At 45.5% G+C, this 20,878-nt stretch overlaps 2 protein-coding genes across 2 annotated transcripts in view; one reads left to right on the top strand and one right to left on the bottom strand.

Moving 5' to 3' along the window:
- The first annotated feature begins 3,227 nt into the window (after window positions 1-3,227).
- LOC310863112 (semaphorin-3D) overlaps window positions 3,228-20,878 on the top strand; it is a 134,450-nt gene continuing 116,799 nt past the window's right edge. Inside the window, exon 1 of the mRNA XM_083771257.1 lies at window positions 3,228-3,543. The gene's annotated coding sequence lies outside the window, so the exon portion shown is untranslated. The remainder of the gene's footprint in view (window positions 3,544-20,878) is intronic.
- LOC310863791 (cell cycle control protein 50A-like) lies at window positions 13,075-14,178 on the bottom strand (the record flags this gene model as incomplete). Its single annotated transcript, XM_083772285.1, has 1 exon — window positions 13,075-14,178. One exon carries the CDS (start codon window positions 14,176-14,178, stop codon window positions 13,075-13,077), a length of 1,104 nt encoding a protein of 367 aa, XP_083628411.1.

The raw sequence follows: 20,878 nt of genomic DNA, 5'->3' as shown, positions 1-20,878 counted from the left end.
CACAAACGTTGCTGTTAGATAGACTGTGCGACCTGCATGGTCGCGGTGGGGGAGGGGAGCTTTACGCTACCTGTACCCCCGGCGGAGGCTTACTTATAATTTATGATAATAAAGTAGCCTTCAGTCAAGGTTTGGACGCTGCTATGTAGCAGCTGTAGTGTTTCCTATGTGACCGTTTATCACGGCACTATGACGCTTATCCAAACTCCAGTGCATTATTATTTATGTTTGCTAGTCCAGAGCGAAACAAAAGAAACTTCCAATACACTAGTCACGTGTGCACTACTACGCATTCATGCTGGGAGGAGGGAGCGCTACCGCTGCCTACCCCAGCCAGGTTCGGTTAAATAAACCGACACAAGCTAGTTTTGGAGAAAAGGCTACAACCGATAGCTCCACCGATAGGGGCCACCTGCTGAAGGAAGGGAGCGCGTACGCTGCCTGTATCAGCTGCAGCTAATGAACATAACAAGCTATACACCAATAGCTGTTAATAAATGCTTGAGCTAACAAACGATTAGTAGTAAGTAACATCAAGCTGGCCGTATGCTGGAGGAGCGGAGCGCATACGCTGCCTGCCCTGTACCAGCTGGGCCAACAAACAGTAAGGCAAGCTATATACAGATAGCTTTTTATCTTCAATAGTATAATAAGCGCTTGGGCTACAACTACAGGTAGCAGCGCCAGTTAGAGAGCTATGCTGGAGACCAGCTAGGCTACTAAAAAACAAGACAAGTTATAGCCTGTTCATAAACAGCTTTAACTTTAAGCTACTGGTAGCAGCTGTGAGCTACGCTGTCAGCAGCGCCAGATACTCTGTGCTGGGGACCAGCTGGGCTAATAGGACCTACAGGTACCCAGGGGCACTAATCCGACCTGTGGGAACAAACCAGGTTGCACCCACTGTATATGCAAAAAACTGTTAATGGAGCTTTGAGCTCCAGACATACTGGTAGCAGCTTCAGCTAGGCCCACTACTGGGGGCCAGCTGGGTTAACAACCAGACAGGCTATGTACACCAGTAGCTGTTAATACTATTTTGCTACAAACTATACTGGTAGCAACATCAATACCCTGGGAGGACGCAGGAAGCTGCTCCTGTACCGGGCTGATAATAACAACAACAATACAGCTATTCGCAAAAGCAGTTAAGCTTGAATGCTGCCAATATCGGTATATGGCTTTGGCCAGCAAGGCTCTTGCCATCACCAGCAGGGGCTAAACAAAGCTTAAAAAGTAGCGTGTTTAACAAACGAAGGTAATATGACAGTGTTCTTATCCTTCGGCAAGTCTTATAGTCGCTTATAATAAGCGCTAGCGTTCACAGTCGAACAGACCTCGTATGCAGAGCAGGGAGGCGGCGCGAACGCAGCCTTTACCCACACACAGGAGGTTATGCCATGATAAGTATATGATATCATATGAACGTCTGTTTAGCGGGGATAGCGCCGCTTTAAACGATAACGTACCTTCTGTCCGGGGAGGGTTTTGTTAGCCTTCATTACCGGCGAGAGAGATTGGACGCTCCTGCGTCCACGTGACATGGGTTGTCACCGAGTGCCTCCCTCAGATGTTGGGGGCCAAGGCACCCAGGGCAGAGGTCATGCCCATCCTCTGGCCGCAGAGGAGCCTGGCAGGAGGTGCACAGGTGGTGGCGGGGTTCGTCCATTGGAAACCCGCAGATGTAGCCCAGAGCGCGGACGCTAGTGGTCGCTAGGGGTGGAGCCGTAAACTGGTAGGAAGGGAGCGCGGACGCTGCCTGTGCCAGTAGAGGCTACTGTAGCTGCTAAAGGCCGCTTAGCTGGAGGGAGGGGGCGCGCACGCCGCCTATGCCAGGTAAGGGGTGCTCTAGCAGAGACCAGTATATATGATATATATATAACGATATAGTTATATATATATAATTTCAGAAAACCAACCTATAAAGTGGCAATGGCTCTGTGCCGAAATTAAAGTACACTATTTGAGAACAAGTGACTAAATCAGTCAAGCCAATTCATATAACCGGGGTTACTGACGTAACCTCGCGGTGGTGCTATATAGCTGGCCAGTGCCAGCAAAGACTCATTCAGAGAGGCAGAGTAATATAGCAGTAAATAAGTACACTTATAAGTAGTATAAGTATAAGTATAAGTAGTATAAGTATAAGTAGTAAGCAAATAATAATAGCGTCGACTCACGTGCTGGGAGCGGGTAGCGCTAACGCTTGCCGTCACCAGCACTGCGGCGCAGCCTTCGTGGGAAAACAAGACAGCGTAAGCTGTCAAAGAGAACGAGCTATCCGTTCAACTTTGACGGGTGCTAAACGGGACGCTCAGGTCGCCGTTTGTAGCACGCGGCGGTGCTATATAGCTGGCCAGTGCCAGCAAAGACTCGCTCAGAGAGGCAGAGTAATATAGCAGTAGATAAGTACACTTATAAGTATAAGTAGTATAAGTATAAGTAGTATAGGTAAGTAGTAATTAGTAAACAAATAATACTAGCGTCGACTCACGTGCTGGGAGCGGGTAGTGCTAACGCTTGCCGTCACCAGCACTGCGGCGCAGCCTTCGTGGGAAAACAAGACAGCGTAAGCTGTCAAAGAGAACGAGCTATCCGTTCAACTTTGACGGGTGCTAAACGGGACGCTCAGGTCGCCGTTTGTAGCACGCAACCGTGTGTGTTGCAGGGAAGCAGCGCGCACGCAGCCTATGCGAACAGGGGTTGTCTGCTTACCTTGTTCCCACGGGGAAAGAAGACGATGTGAAGCCCAGCTCCACTCGAAAACGATACAATAATAGTAGTATTAAGTCGCAGTCCCTGGAGGGCGAACGCACGCGTCACAGCTCCGACCAACAATGGTCGCGGGACTACCGGCGACTTAGTAGTAGCAAAGCAATAGTTCTGTTATCGTGCAGTTTAATTCTGCTGTAGAACTCTGTGCTATGTACACTTGCGCAAGCGAGAAGAAATTAGGGACTGAGCCCCGTATGACTGCCGGAAGTTATAGACGACTCCGGGTCATCACGGGGTCAACCGACATTGTTGGTATAAAATACTCGACTGCGCATGCACGAAGGGACGTATTCAGTGCTTAAAGCACCGCCTCTGGCGGTCAGCAGGGACGAAATAGAACTGTAAATAGGAGGGGCTCAAAAACCAATCAATCAATGAAGTGACCACCAGGCGGAGCTAGAGCACACAGTAGAACATGATTGCTGCTGCATCATCACAGATGATGACTGGAGGACACTGACTGGCTGGCGACCTGTTGCTGCTGCTGAACTGAAGGAGTGGCTCTCCTCTCCTCTCCTCCTCTCCATTGAACTGAAGGAAGGAGTGGCTCTCCTCTCTCCTCCTCTCGTCCATGTGCTCCGTTTGTTTATAACGTCAACAACACTTGAAGTTGAACCACCCATTCACTGACGGACGGTTACGGCTCACCTTATACACTTTATAAGTCACATTAATAAGGCGGCCGGCGGGCAGGCGACGTTGTTTTCTGCGTGCGGAGTTCACAAATAAAACACACCAAAAGACAAGAAAAGAAGGAAGAGTTTCTCGGTGAGTTCCACGAAGTTTTCTTTCATCTTCATCTTGTCTGTTGTTGTCTTGTCTTTTCTTTGGTCTTTCTTGACCCCTCGGTTGTTTGGCGCGCAATATTGTTATGTATGCGGTCTCACTGTGGTGTGAGTGACAGTTCGTTTTGTTGTCTGACTATAAAATTGAATTTATGATGAGGAGAAAGCTATTTATTTGAGTTTACAGCCTACAGGTGCTGTGAAAATGTGCTGCATTTCGGGTCTGAATAATGAATATGATAGTGTGTTGACTTTGATCTCCTGGCATTGTTACATAATTTTTTGTGAGTTGTTCCGAACTTGCAGTGAAAAGTGGTGTGGGCTACTGTGTGAAGTTGGCTCACTTGTCTACAAAGAAATACATTCATTCTACATTCTAAATAGCCTACACACACACACACACACACACACACACACACACACACACACACACACACACACACACACACACACACACACACACACACACACACACACACACACACACACACACACACACACACACACACACACACAGATAATGGGACAGTCAGACACACAAAAATTTGATGTGATATCATAATACAAAGTTATGTGTAAGTGGATATAACATGTACAGGTGAGTATGTACTGTAAGTGTATATAACATGTACAGGTATGGATGTATTGTAAGAACAACAGCTCCCTGTGTATGCCTGTTTATTAGCTGTCTGTTTTGCTTTATTTTATATGTAATTTCAGCCAACATTGTGTCTTTTAATATTAGTATTATTTTTATTATTATTATTATTATTTAGGTCATTGCAATAATATTCACAGAAGAGAACACAACACAATAGCACAGTGGTTTTCAACCAGTGGTCCGGGGACCACCAGTGGTCCTTGATGGGGTTCCAGGTAAAGTTGCTAACCAAATGGACTCTTGTAGATCTTTAACTCTTGAGAGCGTAAAATGAAACCAAATCCATTTGGTTTCATTTTACGCTCCCAAGAGTTACATTATTGTTGTAATATCTGCATTAAACTTAATTCACAAGAAGTCTACAATTGGAGAATGTAGAATAATTGTTATTTTATTTTGTTGTTATTTTGGGTCTGAGGCTAAATGTCATCAAATGGTGGTCCGTGGCTCAAATGCCGAATAAATAATGGGCCTTGATATGAAAAAGGTTGAAAACCATGAATAGAGTTGAGAGGAAAAGAGCAGAGTAATGAAGCCAAATGGAAGGAGATCAAATCAGACTGGTAGAGAGCAGCGTAAACCAACCAACGCAGAGGAGAAGAGAACCTTTTGAACCTTTTTCATATCAAGGAGGTCCATTATTTATTGGGCATTTGAGCCACGGATCACCATTTGATGAGATTTAGCCTTGCAGACCCAAAACTAAAGATATGTCCACAATTCCATGCTGTATTGATGTTGGTACCATTAGGAGAGATAACAGGCAAACGTTGATCAAAATAACAATTCTTCCATTTTCTAATTGTGTAGACTGACTTCTTAAAGTTAACTTAAGTAATGCAGATGTTTAACAATAATAATTTGGTCCATTTGGTTTAATTTTACACTCTCAAGAGTTAAAGATCTATAATGGTCCATTTGGTTACCAACTCTCCATCATTAAGCTGTGGACCACCTGGAACCCCCTCAAGAACCACTGGTCCACCAGGTTCTCAGCCAGTGGTCCACAGTCTGTAATTGTGTAGACTTCTAGTAAATTAAGTAATCATCTTTAACAATAATTTAACTCTTGGGAGCGTAAAATGAAACCAAAAGGTCCGACCTGTACATAAATAGATTAACGTCTACATTTGCTGTATGAGTGACTGTGTCACGTGTTGTCTGTTTGTCCTACTGGGTGTGTACTACTGTCTATGCTGTGTGGTTCTGTCTGTCTGTCTGTCTGTCTGTCTGTCTGTCTGTCTGTCTGTCTGTCTGTCTGTCTGTCTGTCCTACTGGGTGTGTACTACTGTCTATGCTGTGTGGTTCAGTCTGTCTGTCCTACTGGGTGTGTAGTACTGTCTATGCTGTGTGGTTCTGTCTGTCTGTCTGTCCTACTGGGTGTGTAGTACTGTCCATGCTGTGTGGTTAAGTGACGTCTGTCCTACTGGGTGTGTAGTACTGTCCATTCTGTGTGGTTCTGTCTGTCCTACTGGGTGTGTAGTACTGTCTATGCTGTGTGGTTCTGTCTGTCCTACTGGGTGTGTAGTACTGTCCATTCTGTGTGGTTCAGTCTGTCCTACTGGGTGTGTAGTACTGTCCATTCTGTGTGGTTCAGTCTGTCCTACTGGGTGTGTAGTACTGTCCATGCTGTGTGGTTCCGTCTGTCCTACTGGGTGTGTAGTAGGCTACTGTCTGTCTATGCTGTGTGGTTCAGTCTGTACTGCATTGTGTGTGCATTGTATGGAGACAGTAACCTCCTCTGATTGTCCAGCCTTTCCTGTTATGGAGTTCAACCAGCCCCCCCCCCCCCCCCCCCCCCCCCCCCCCTGTCCGTACAATCTGGGATGTTAGAGTTAGACCACTGTTTCCTGGCTGCCACAGGCGTGCGTGCGTGTGTGTGAGTGTGTGTGTGTGTGACTGTTGTTTTCCTGTCTGCATTGTGTTGCCTTTCCAAAGCTGTCAGTACAGCTGTATATCTGTAACAACACTGTGTGACGCTGTTCTGCTGGACACACCTGTGACACGGATGGACTGTGAGAGCAGTAATGTGGGAAATGTGCGTGCGGGAAGGTAAACACAACACAGTAGTACGACAGCACAAAGCTGTCACCAGAGAGAGAGAGAGAGAGATAGAGAGAGACAGACACACACACACACACACACACACACACACACACACACACACACACACACACACACACACACACACACACACACACACACACACACACACACACAGAGAAGGGAGACAGGGATTTAGTGTATCACACAAGAATAAATGTATCCATAAAGAACAGAGTAGAAGATCACTTACAATACGACAGGGCTACATGGACAGGGCTACACACACGCGCACACACACACACACACACACACACACACACACACACACACACACACACACACACACACACACACACACACACACACACACACACACACACACACACACACACACACACGCTTGTGTGTGTGTGTGTGTGTGTGTGTGTGTGTTAAGGGGGGGGGGGGGGGGGGGCTCAGAGATAGAGGTAGAACTTTTTTCAACCTTGCACAGACAGAAGAATAGACAGACAGAGTGTGTGTGTTGGGGGAGTTAAAAGTTAAAACTCAGTGTTTCCTGCAGTACTGGCTTTGCCAGGGGGGGGGGGGGGGCACTCGATTAATTTCGATTAATTAATTCACGTCAAATTTAAACTCCCAAGCAGTTGAGAAGAGAATCCCAAACAGCCCAAATTACACTATTGGAGTTAAAGATGTAGTTTTTCTTAAAATATGTCTCAGCAACATCAGACAGACAGAAAGAAATACACCTTAACACAACAGATGGCAGTAGAATAGATACTATAAGTATTTACGACATAAAAGAAAATAGCACAGAGAGATGTTTCATGTTTTTCAAATGTTGAATTATTCCAGCTGTATCAGTGGCTATAGTGAGTCAGATAGAAAACTCTTATCTATTGGCTGTTGGCCAAAAGGAATGATTTCCAAAGTTGACAGCGTAGCAGCATTAACACAGTCCATTGCTCTTTAATCACGACAGAGATTTGATTTGGTGACTGGCCAGTTCCTAGCAGAGGTCCGGATAATAGATTTTATACATTGTAACTTGAGCCATGTGTCAACATATTAAACTAAAGGCTACGATAGATAAGAAATATATTGAGGCAACGGAGAGAGTATAGACATAGTGGAGAGATGAATTGTGAAATGGCCTTTTGTTAGTGTGAATAACATGGTTGAATGAATACATGACACAACTATGACGTAAACTTATATACAGTGTATTTCTTGAGGGGTGCTACCCCCTCTTTTTGAGGGGGCGCTATGCCCAGCTAGCTTTGTGTGTTTGTGTGTACCCCATAGAGATGCTTTGATTGGCTGAGCACGGATGATGATAAGAGCGTCCCTCACTTCACAGTTCACACGAGTGTGATATTTCACCATGTTGATCAGTTTTAACCACACCTCAATAATTAGTAAACATGGCTCTGTATTTTCAGAAAATAATAATAATAATGGATTGCATTAAAAAAATTCTATGCACTACGTGCTTACTCAAAGCGCTTTACAATGGTCCATTCATTCATACATTGGGAGGTGAAGTGACGAACAGCGTCCACATTCACACACCAATGGTGGCAACCACTGGAGGCAATGTTAACCCCAGAATACTCTGCTATAGGGTGCAAGTGGTTAAGACAGATTCATACGTTGCTGCCTGACGGCGTGTCAGAACAGCGCTTCGGATGCGACCATCGCGTGACGGGCCAATGGAGCATACATTTTATTCCACTGTTTCAGGTATATGGTAAATTCACTCTGAATCGCAATTAAAGACCAAAAACACAATCTGTGACTACATTTCTTCAGACTACTGCCCTGAAACCTATCCGCTATCCGGATATACAGAAATGTTTTTTGGAAGGGAATTGAGACAGATGACTAATGGGTCCTGTAAATCCCCTCCCTGACCAGCCCTCTGCAGTAAAACCAAAGGTCAGTCATTGTGGGAAGACAGACCATTCCTTGACAAACCACGTTAATATTTCTCTCACCACAGCGAGGCTGTCTAAAATCACAGTCCATTATTATCTGTCTACTGTAAGCTATGTCAGTAATACTAGTCCTCAGATTATGCCTCAGTCAGAGGATCCACGGTTTACAGTACTAGGGCAATGCTCATTGTCAGTGTATTTATTGCAGTATTGATCCGTTATCAGGGTACTTGGAAGCAGCCAGCTTATGACATAAATTGTATATGATCATATTCATATTGGAAAGGAGCCAGCTTAGGTGGTTCGGGCATCTGGTTAGGATGCCTCTCGGGCGTCTCCCTAGGGAGGTCCTCGAGGCACGTCCCACTGGGAGGAGACCCCGGGGCAGACGAAGGCGCAGTTGGAGGAAACACATCGACTCACTGGCCTTGGAACGTCTCGTCTCGTGATCCCCCAGGAGGAAGTCACTAATGTTGCTCTGGAGAGGGAAGTCTGGAGCTCTCTAGTGGAGCTGTTGCCCCCACGACCCGACTAGTGGTTGAAGATGGACGGATGATATCATATTGATGACATGCACTTTCCAGAATGATAGCCTAGGTTGTCTGAATGTCTTTTTGCACAATGCACAACGTTTCTGTAAGCTGCTGAACACATTGCATGATGGTGAACTTTTGTTCAGGTCAGTCTGTCCCGTCTCCTGGGCGGGACAGGTAGATACTGTACTTTCTGTATACATACAGTTGTATCCAAGAGTAAACATTACATTTACTTTATTGTCTGTATCAGACAGTATTGGTTCCTAATCTAATCAAATCTGTGTTGAAATAAATATGCATTCATTCTTTTTAATTCTAGGATTGTTTTTTTTTTTTTTTTTAAGATATTTTTTCTGGCTTTTTGCCTTTATTGATAGATTACAGTAGTTTTGACAGGAAAGGGGGAGAGAGAGATGGGGAATGACACGTGGCAAAGGCTGTCGGGCTCGGGAGTCGAACCCGCAACACGTCGTCCGGCTGGCTTGGCTGCCTAGGTGCCCAGACGGTTGAGCTAACCGTCCTGGCCTAATTCTAGGATTTCTGACATCCATGTAGTCTCTGGGCACAGATATTGACAAGTGATGCACACCTGACACTGACACTGTTATTCATGGTGTCTGAATATCCTGAAATGACTGTATGGCCAAAACACACGTTCACAATGTGCTTCTCATTCCTCATGCGTGTCTTGCACGCAAGCATTCAACGCACGCACGCACGCACGCACGCACGCACAGGCTCCATATCAGTCCGTTTCCCGTTTAGGTCTGACTCTATGTTGGACAGGAGTAACAGTTTCTCTCTTCTGATCTCTTTCTGTTTCTCTCTTTCTCCATGTTTGGGTACCTTCGTCTGTCTCTGTCTCTGTCTCTGTCTCTGTCTCTGTCTCTGTCTCTGTCTCTGTCTCTGTCTCTGTCTCTGTCTCTGTCTCTGTCTCTGTCTCTGTCTCTGTCTCTGTCTCTCTCTCTCTCTCTCTGAGATTTCTCTGATCAAAGACTTTTGTTCCTTTTATGTTGGAAAGTGGAAACCAGCTTGAAGCCAAAAGTTGTGAAGTCAGACTTATGTAGGTGTTTCTGCTTGTGCTTATGTCATGCATGGACATGTATTATGCAGTATATGTACGTACTTGTGTCAGCAATGCATGTGCACTCTTCTAAAGACACACACGCGCATGCGCACACACACGCACACTCGCACACACACACACACACACACACACACACACACACACACACACACACACACACACACACACACACACACCGTCTGCTGCTCTGCATATCGTTCACCTCACCGCGTGAAGATGGAACGTTCCGTTTATTGATGGGAGTGTATGACGTGAGAATGAGTGACTGAGAGTTTGACAAAGAGTGAAAGAGACGGAAATAAGTTGCTATGTTGTAACAGTAAGCCTTGCTGAGCCATGCATGAGGCCCATGGGGCAGGAGCCTATACCTCCTGTTTCTGTAGCGTGATGCAGCTTGATGTACATGTACACCCCCTGGACATGACGCTAGTATGTAACCCTTGATGCTGAGTGACAAGCAAGGAGGCATTGGCTCCCATTTAGCAGAGTCTTTGGTAGGTCTACCTTTATGCTGATACTAATTCTTCTTAGCAACCTTGGCAATAAACTGTGAAACCTTGAGTCTGGCACGCTAGCTGCAGGCACACACTGATGGACGGATTCACGCACACACACACACGGGCACACACACACACACACACACACACAGGCACACACACACATGCACACACGCATCCACCTTGCACAACAGAACGCATGGCGTCGAAAGATACGTTGAGAGCAAGACCAAACAGATATAGAGATAGAAGCCAAATTCCAATACCCAAATCTCTGCTCACATATTGAGCACTGTGTATCATGTGTTCCACTTGTTTCAACTGGAAGAGATACATTTATACATTATATTCATATATATTCTTCTGTTTTATTGAACTGTTACAGTATATGCCTTAATTTCGAGAATAAATAAATCCCAGCTAGCACGGACACTCGGACAGGACCTGGACGAATTGGTGACGTCTCGATTGGGGCCAGATCAAGTCAAACCAAGACTAGTCAGACCTGGCCCAGAATATCACCTGATTTCAACCAACATAAATTCTGCCCACTAAGACGGACATCCCTGGATGAATCAGAGAGAGTCTGATCAAGGCCAGTCCAACTTAAGTCATATCACAGATCTAGCCCAGAATATGCTATATTATTTTAACTGGTGAAGACGTCCTGGAAATGACGTAAAGATCATCCCCATATGGGCTGTGATCTGGCCTAGTCCTGAACATCCTGAACATCACCGGAGGACATCATCATGACGTAATTCGGCTTGCTTGGAAGGTTTCATTCAATATTATCTGAAACAGTGCTCAAACCTACTGAAGCAACACAATAACACATTAAATAATGGAGAGCGACAAAGAGAGAGTCAACCAGGTGCTCAATGGAGGTGCAATAAAAGTAAAAAATGAAGTGGACTCGTGCTACAAAGATCCGTGGGACTGGAATACTAGAAAAAAAGGCACCAATCCGAGCACTCAAAGGTAAAAATGAGGAGAGGGTGGATAAAAATCAATGTACTTTATTTAGAAAAGTTAAAAACAGCCAACATGTTTCGGAAGACTCCTCTCCACACCTTTAGGAGTTCATGTGTTTGGTCCGACGGAGCATTGGTCCGAACGACAACCTACCTCAAACCCTCACCCTAACCCTATAACCTCCCACGGGGCAGCACACCTAAACCTAACCCCAACCCTCTCCCGACCCCCAGCGCACCTCGGACCAATGCTCCGTCGGACCATAGTATGCCTCCCCATTTTTAATGCTCGGATCGCCGCCTTATTTTCTAGTACATTAAATAATGGTTTGATCTTCGCTGTTTGTTGTGCATGGCCTTGGGTGTGGGATAATCCATGTCAAACATCTCCATTCATAAGCATATTGGAGAGAAATACAGCGTCCCATCAATGCAACATGTGGAGCAGGGAGAATGATGCAAGCAGACAGACATTTGAGTATTGGAATGTGTCATTGTGTCCAACATTTGAGTATTGGAATGTGTCATTGTGTCCAACATTTGAGTATTGGAATGTGTCATTGTGTCCAACGTTTGAGTATTGGAATGTGTCATTGTGTCCAACATTTGAGTATTGGAATGTGTCATTGTGTCCAACCTGCTCCATTCCTCTGGACTCGCATCTAATCTTCACCTCCTGGCTCACAGAGGTGGGACTAATAAGGCGTGAGTGTGGAGCGAGCGAGTATGAACTCTACTGGGGAGAGAGAAATAAACTAGAATAAGAAAGATGCAATTCTGGGAAACTGCAACAGATCCAAATATTGTACTTTCACTCCACTGCATTTATTTGAAAACTGATTACTTTGTTAGATTTTTATTATTACAAAACATACATTAACCACTTCAGCTCTAGATACGGTACATTTCAGCCATTTGCCGATATACAAGCTCACAATGCGTCGCGATGCACAGATATGAGGATAAAAAGTGAGGACAGAAAAGTGAGGACGCCAAATTGTGATTGGCCGAAATGTGATGATGTACGATGATAAGAGCGCCCCTCACTTCACACGAGTGTGATTGTATACAGTAGCAGTTATTTCCTGTGAGTAAGTATGATTTCATAAGCTAAAAAAAAGGGGGAGAATGTTGCCTTAGTAACGGCCCAATCCATGTACAGTAAATAGTGCCATGAATAGAAAACTAATCCAGGTATGATCATTCCAATCTATATTCGAGCCAATTGGAACAGAGGTTATGTCAGAGGAATGTGTTAAGTTTCATCAGAAGCTGAACATATTGCAGTACATGATGTCCACAATTCACTTAAAAAAACTCACTTTAAATGATATACAGCCTCCACTTAGCAAGCCCTTCACAAAGCACTGCTTACATAGGCAGTGGCCCAGGAGGTAGGAGGAAGAGGTCTTGGAATCAGACGACAACCTAACTGTTCCAACCTAACTTTTACAAACTTACTGTTCCAACCTAACTGTTCCCCGTGAGCAGTTCCGTCCTTTCATGGTGTGTGAATGTACTACACATTGCATTGATTGCTTTGGAGAAAAGCACTATATAAATGTGCCACCAATCTTCCGGAAAGTAAAACACACCTTTAAGTATAGAAGACCAGGCATATTGACGCTTTAAGGACTTCTAGCCTCAACAGTCCGATTATAGCCAAGCTTTTCAACATATACTTGAGGTTAGCAGGTGTTGCAAAAGTAATGGCGGCACCACGGAGCCACCCAGGCATGCGCGAGAGCAGGATGGTAAGCTCTGTACCGGGAGGGGTTAGCTGAGAAAATAGGTGCTGCCCTTGCGGTTACCGTATTTCTGGTGCATGACGAGCAGAACCATGCCGAGGACAAGGCAAAGGGAGCCCACGGTGATGTACGCGATGCCCAGGAAAGGGTTCTTGCTGCCTATCGAGGACGTGGTACTCAGGATCATGCGCTTCCTGCCACCGAACCTGAGCACAGGGTAATTATAGGCGACGTCCAGGCTGTAGTTCCCGCTTGGCAGAGTCGGGGTCGCATTGTTGGACGCCCTCTGGACGATGCGGTAGAGCTTGCGGAAGGAGGGCAGGGCGGCGGTGCGCATCCACACGATGAGGTCCTCGTTGATGAAGCCGTTGTTGTCGGCGTCCGCGGGGTCCAGCTCAAAAACGGGCTTCCTCCAGTTCACCGGCTCGGCGGTGCCTTGGAACGCCGCGGTGAGATTTCTTCCACCGGGATTCCTGAACTTCACGTGCTTGTCGGTCGACCACGCTATGCCTTTTTTCGCCAGAGGAACGAGATGTCTCGTGCCACCGGAATCGACGTAGTACAACTCCAGAACGTCGTTAAAGAGGCTGTTTGCGATGGCGCCGCATGGGGCGATGGGCAGGCCATCTCTGTGGCGGTAGGGCTCGCATTCCTTACTCGGGATCATCAGTGCTGACCGGTCGCCGTTCAATTGCCTGTCGTCCCTCGACTTCACGTAGCGCCTGTGGTTCTGGTAGAAGTTGGACAGGCCGTAATACATGAAGACGTCGCCCTTGAAGGGTTGCCCCAGTGTAAAGGGGATAGAGCAGGTGCACGGTGTCGTGCCGGTCCAGTTGACGTTATGAGCACAGTCGTAGCACGGACTCTCCCGGTCAACACCGGTGTAATCGATCTGAAGCTCTCTGATGTTGTTCGATGTGACCAAGAGGACGATGCCGATGGGGATGAAGATAAGGCCCATGACGAAGAAAGCCGGAAAGACGGTGCCCGCGGTCAGGGTGGACTGGAAGGCCGGTAACCTCTGTTGTTTGAACGGAGTGTTGTCCGGCTTGTTGTTTTTGACGCCCGCTGCTCCATCCAAATGGTTACTGTCCTCTTCTTCCTTCATGGTGTAGTTTGACTTTGACGGCATGGCTGCTGCAGCTCCCCCGAGCAAAATGTACTGTGTCGACAGTTTGGCTGCTTCTTCTTCGTCGAGTTCAAAGAGCATAAGTACTCTATTCTAAACGCCCTATCGTTTCAAATGCTGATTTCAGCGTGGCTTCTCTACTGTAACAACAACAATAAACCTGCAACACCTTATACTAACGTTGGTCATGACGTCACACACAACACTAATGATTGCTTTAATACCCATTGCCAGAGCAGCTGGAGGCCCTTCTGCAACTACTATGACATCACAATAATGATGTAGGTCATCTCCATATTTGGGCATACAGACAGACAGACAGTGATTCATCTCCCCGGCTTGCTGGCCAGTGGCGCGGGCAGGTGCATCATTGTCTTTGGTCCGACGCGCAATAGTCTGACAGCCTACCCCAAACCCTAAACTCTTCCGGGAGCCACGGGTGAGTCTTAGCCGCCCACGTATGTTGGAGCCACGGGTGAGTCTTAACCTGGGCCATGTTACTGCATATGTCGGATTATTGGTAACGTGGAAAGAGTGTCTGGTCTCTTCAGCCCTATAGTGATGGGGAGCCATTTGTTTTATGCCAGATGTACCAGGTAACCAGGATATACTACTTAAGTAATAACTGCTGAAAAAGTCATACGCTACTGTAAGATTTATTAGATAAACTAGAAGCTCGACCCGCACTGCGTCTGTGTTGCAGTGCAATCCGAGTGACACACACACACACACACACACACACACACACACACACACACACACACACACACACACACACACACACACACACACACACACACACACACACACACACACACTTTATCTTGTCTCACTGACAGTGTGTTTTCCGTGCTGTGTGGCAAACATTATTATTAAATTGTTTTTATTTATTTTTCAACACACACCAACATACATACACAACTAGACTACACATAAGCATACAGTACATTAAGAAAAATAAGTAAATAAAAAAAAGTAAAAAAAGAAAGAAAAAAAAAGACTGAAATACAGGACCAAAACAGACAATAAAATAAGACAAAATAAAATGTAAAGGTAACAAGGTCATGTCATATTGCATTACACTACAATGTTCTCAATCAGATCGTCACTTGCCAAACAAGAATAATTAAACCTTTAGATAGCAGTCCTACACCTGAACATCCTCAGCCGGGAATTTTTGTTTAAAGTAGTCCAAAAATGGCTGCCAGACCTTATAGAATTTCTGGGCGGAGCCCCTGGTAGAATATTTGAGCTTTTCAAGTTGTGTGGCAAACATGATGCAAAGTGCAAAGGGCTGTGCGTCAATGGGAAACATCAGCTAGACGTTCTAGATTCCATTTACAGCCGCAGGGCTTTTGCTAATAACATTACCGTATCAAAATCTGTAATGGCAATAATCACTCCTAATCATATTCCGATCCAGATTCCTAAAAGCGTAATGCTAATTGTTGCTGAGGGAATTCATTGTAATTAGGACTGTGAATGTGAAATAGGCCTAGTGTTTGTGAATTAATCCATCAGAAACATGCAGACTCACACACCTGTGTGTGTGTGTGTGTGTGTGTGTGTGTCTCCAGGGCTAATCTCACAATCTCACAAACCACTGGATTGATCAGTGCCAAATGCAGTGGGGAAAAAGTACTCACATTTTTTACTTAAGCTCAAAATGCGTCGCGATGCGACACAACAATAGTTTTCATATAATTGTAGTACAGTACAGTACTTTCCACTCTGGCTAAATGTCACGTGCACGCTGCCAGTAGGACCTCCGCACATTGTTCTTCACATGCTTTATATATATTTTAAATATCACCATTATGATGGAATTCAGTTGAGGTCAGGTCGGGCTGAAACCTTTCCCATATATGGTGATGTTATTAGATTAATTAAGACATATCTAATATTTTACCAATACAGGTTTGATCTAGTTTTTGGATAAAACTCCATGGCAGTGGTCAGTATAATACAATGTTTTCACAGGCCCGAGTCCCACCCCCAGCCCATTTACTTCATTTTAATGAATGAATGAACACAGCCTGCATGGGTCCTTTCTTTCACAGGAACCCAGACTTCCCAACAGCCAGTTGGTGAAAACAGTGCATGTTTCCGTGGGCCTGGCTGGGACTCGGGCTTGTGAAAACATTTGTATTACTGTCGTGTTGAGACCCATCGGACACTCGGCCCAGTTTGGGTTCTGATGGATCAGTTCACAAACACTATTCCACAGACCTAATTACCATGATTCCCTCAGCAACAATTAGCACTAGGCTTTTAGGAATCTGGACCGGGAATATGATTAGGAGTGATTATTGCCATTACAGACTTTGATACGGGAATGTTATCAGCAAAGGCCCTGCAGCTCTAAATGTCAACTCTTAAGGAATCTAGAGCGTCTCTAGCTGATGTTTCACGTTGACGCCCAGCCCTTTGCATGGTGTTTCCGATGAGGCATGTGTGTGTGTGTGGTCTCTGGGATCATTTCTGGTCTGTTTGCGTGCGTGCGTACACTGTATGTGCTGATGATGCTAATTGCATGTTGCTCTGACATCTTTGCGGCGAATGATGAAAACCGGGACCATCTGGGAATAATATGTCTGTTGTTTTTCACCTCACAACCCCCCTCTCACCCCTTCTGCCGTGAAACGCTGTCTGCTGCGCGCACAGAGAAGCACCACGCCTGCCGTGATACTGTAGATGCTGAAAGGGGATTTTGGAGACTTGAACTTCAGCTACAGGGGTGGGAAACGTTGGTGATGGAGAGGGCCACAATAATTCCACACTCACTCCGCAGAGGGGCCACATTGCATATAGGCCTATACCGTCATAGCAAGAATAGCAGATCTACAAGCTGAAAATGCGTCGCACTGCGACGCGTTTTGAGCTTGTAGATCAGCTATTGTTGAATTGAAATCCTCAATTGGAATCCTGAAAAGTAGAATTTTTATTTAACTTAAAATGCCTTTTAAATGACTTTAATTATAGTAATACAAATTCATTCTACAAAAAAAGACAATAACATTTTAATACTACTATTAGACTTGTGTGGAATTCAAGTGGGTCATGTTTGGAAATAACAAACTGGGTTACAAAATCGTGGGATAAAATTTTAATTAAAAAAAAAAAGGAAATGTAACAGGTGAAATCAATAATAGGCTATCAATATTCTGCTATTTACCTGAGGGCCACATTAAGTGAAGGGTGGGGTGGGCTGCCAGTTGCCCACGTATGCTTCAGCATATACCTATTCTGGTGCTGCTAACATTCTGCACAAGTAGACGACACAAGCGCGAAACGTGTCACCGCCAACACTAAGCGCTGCCTGTGAGCTTGTATAGATCTGCTGTTTTGTGAAGGAATATTGCTGGATGGTGGTAATAAGGTGCTTACGCTCTCACCAAAGTAAATATGATTTACTGTCACCCTTACCTGGGGGTGCATGCCCTGTAGTACAACCACAGCCTGCTTGTTTGAGTCCCTTTGATTGACGGCGATTCATCAATAGCTATTAATCACATTTCTAGAAACCCAAGCCCATTTTTCAAATACAAATCACACCCGTGTGAACTGAGTTGCACCTCCCCTCTCCCCCTGCCCCTCTCTCTCTCTCTGTTTAATTAGCAGGCAACAGTGCAACACTATCTCTCTCTCTCTGTTTCTGTCACAACAGCGCCACTTTTGCCCCTACTGCTACTCATAGTCACATAGGTGAGGACGGACGGACATTGCTGTTCCTTGGAGTGGTTGCGCCACAAAAAAATGGACGGTGTGAAACAGGCGGACTTGCGTGCCACTTGCGTGCCACTGTAAGCATCACTGACGTGTGTCACAGCTGAGTGCCTCCAGCCGTTGTCAACAAGTTTGATGGCACGAGCGTCTGACACCGTCATCGTGTCAGACGGGCCCTTTAAAGTAACCATACTACGTAATGTTCCTTCTGAGAAGTTACACTGACTGCTGAGCATAATAAGATAACAAGGAAGAACTGGATGATTGAATTACTGATAGAATAACAAGACGATTTTACATTCCATCACGGATTCTCTCACCAATCTGTCACTGCCTGACCTTCCCTTCCTTTACTCTTAATTATGTGCATGCGTGTGTGTGCATGTATGCATGCGTGTTTGCAGGCACGTGCACGTGCATGTGGAGTGTGTGTGTGTGTGTGTGTGTGTGTGTGCTCTATAAACACAGCCAGTACCCAGAGGTTTCATGGCTGTGGGCCGGAGGAGGAAGAGGAGGGGGTTTATTTTTATGATGATTTTCATCATTGTGGTTTGTGTGCGTGTGCGTGCGTGCGACCCGTGTGTGTGTGTGCATGCGTGTGGTTTGAAGCGGGAACTAGCTTCCATTATTCAGTCCAGCTGATCAGCCAACAACAACAGGATGATGAAAGAATGGGAAACTCTCGTCTCTGCGTTATACCTGCTCTCACACGTTTGTTGCTCAATGTATTTGTAATGAGACAGACATAAATATATACCATGTCAGATATGAAGTGAAAACGAAAAAAACAAAAACAAAGCCAGTAAGACGCCTTAAAGGCGAGAAGCGGCCGCAGGGCTGAGACACTACCGGAATAATGTCACTTCATTATGTTTTTTAAGTAATTAAAACTAAATAAGAAGGGGCAAGATACATTTCACAGTTGTGATTGTGAGTGTGAGTGTGTGTGCGCGTGTGTGCCGTGGGTGTGCGTGTGTTCGCGTGTGCGTAACGCGGACAGCGTCGGACTGTTTGGTCTCAAACCTTCCGTGTACCATGTGACCCTGCAGGTGTGCAAGAGTTTCCGAGAACCAGAAATTCACTATTCTCTGTATGAGGCAGAACTGGAGGCTGGCAGTATGGAGGATGCTACGTTTCACTATTCTCTGTATGAGGCAGTACTGGAGGCTGGCAGTATGGAGGATGCTACGTGTCTCATTAGGGGTGACGGTCAGAGAGGAAGACACAGAACAGAAAACAGTCAGAGAGGAAGACACAGAAGACACAGAACAGAAAACACATGTGTCACATTTGGTGCCATGACCCAGATCAGGTTTTGCAAAAGGAGTAGCCCCACACCTCAGAGACAGGCTGCTCTTTAATAAACCCCCCTGCCCTGGTCAAAGGAGATGAATATAATTAAGTAGCCCTGCCCTGGGTGACTTAAGGCGTGATGGAATTTCAAATTGTCTTGTTTTTCTATCAGTAATTAAATCAACGACTTGAGTTCTTCCTTGTTATCTTACACTCAGCAGTTTATGTTCTATGAGCGAGCATTACATACATACAGTACTTTCTAGTGTACACGTTCTTTGTAGCTGTTTTTTGAAATATTGTTCAAAACAATATAAAGGCATGATTAGACAGAGACGGATAGCGAGAGGAGACAGAGGGCTGGAGGGAGGACAGACCGCAGTGAGAGTGACAAAAAGAAAACAGAGAGAGACAGAGATGTACTTCATGTCTTTATGCAGATTCATTGATGCTGATGTTATTCAATCATCATGTTACTTAAGCCAACACTGCACAGCTCCCATAGCGCTGGGCTGGCCAGGGCTGTGTGCAGTGAGTGTGTGGTTCATAGTTCACACACTGACTGAAGTAGGGAAATTCTCTGTTTTATGAATGTACGCCCGTGCGTGCGTGCGCGCGCCAGCGCTAGCATATATTTAATGCCTTGCTCTACCAGTGATCTCCACAAGGAATGGAACCCCTAACCCTGGTCAGTGTTAATATTGGGCCAACCGTGTGTTTTCCGCTGAGCTGGTTAGACATGAGAACAAAATCATTTCATATAAAAATTCACTGCTTGATCATGTCTGAAAGTGTTGATAATATCACTTATCTTAAGCTGTTCTTTAGGCCTACTATATTATCTGCAGCAGGCTCAGGTTTTATGCAACCTCTCTCTCTCTCTCTCTCTCAGTGTTTGGAGAGGAGGCTTGGTTCTGGTGGATCGTCAGCCAAACCAAACAGCACAAGGATAAGGCTGCTGATGAGGCCTGTAAAAAAACGTTAAAATGTGTGGAGATACGAGGTTTCTGCCTGACAGCAACGATAACCTTTTTCCACGTCCCATTAGTCATTCTGGCAGAAGATGGTAATTCAAGTGTACTTTATCGTCGCTGGTTCTGTACTGTTCTGTGATGGCCAGCAGACAGAGAGCCGAGCTGTCTAGCCCATTCTGACCTGAGATCAGATTCATACGAAGGTTTCCGCCAGACACACACTGGTCTGATGAACCCATTCTGACCTGAGATCAGATTCTAAAAATGTCAGTCGCTCTTCGATTTTTCAAAAATAGCAGACCTACAAGCTCGTATCGCGCCACTCGGTGGCGCGATATGAGCTTGTAGATCTGCTATTTTTAAATAGCTAAAGCATAACATGATGCCGACACCAAAATGGGTGCCCGGTCAGAATGGGCTAGAACAGGGGTTCAGATACACATACTGTACAGTCAATGGGACACTATGACTAAGTACTTGGCAGGCCAGGAGGAGAGACAGTGACTTTCTGATTACCGGATATCCTCTGGATCCACTAAGTTACGGAGGTACGGCCGCCGCTAAAATACAGTGATACCCCACTGTGTTCAGCCACGGACGGGATTTGAACCTGTGATCTTTGGTTTACGAGACCGGCACCTTACCACTTGGCCAGTGGCCATTATGCCTGTTTCAGATCATAGCTTTCTCTCTCCCCAGTACGGACCGTA

The sequence above is a fragment of the Protomyctophum parallelum genome (genome assembly GCF_964188405.1).
Source record: "Protomyctophum parallelum genome assembly, chromosome: 8".
Classification (NCBI taxonomy): Eukaryota; Metazoa; Chordata; class Actinopteri; order Myctophiformes; family Myctophidae; genus Protomyctophum; species Protomyctophum parallelum.
The sequence above is the reverse complement of the archived record's forward strand: the minus strand, read 5'-3'. Positions and strand labels throughout refer to the sequence as shown.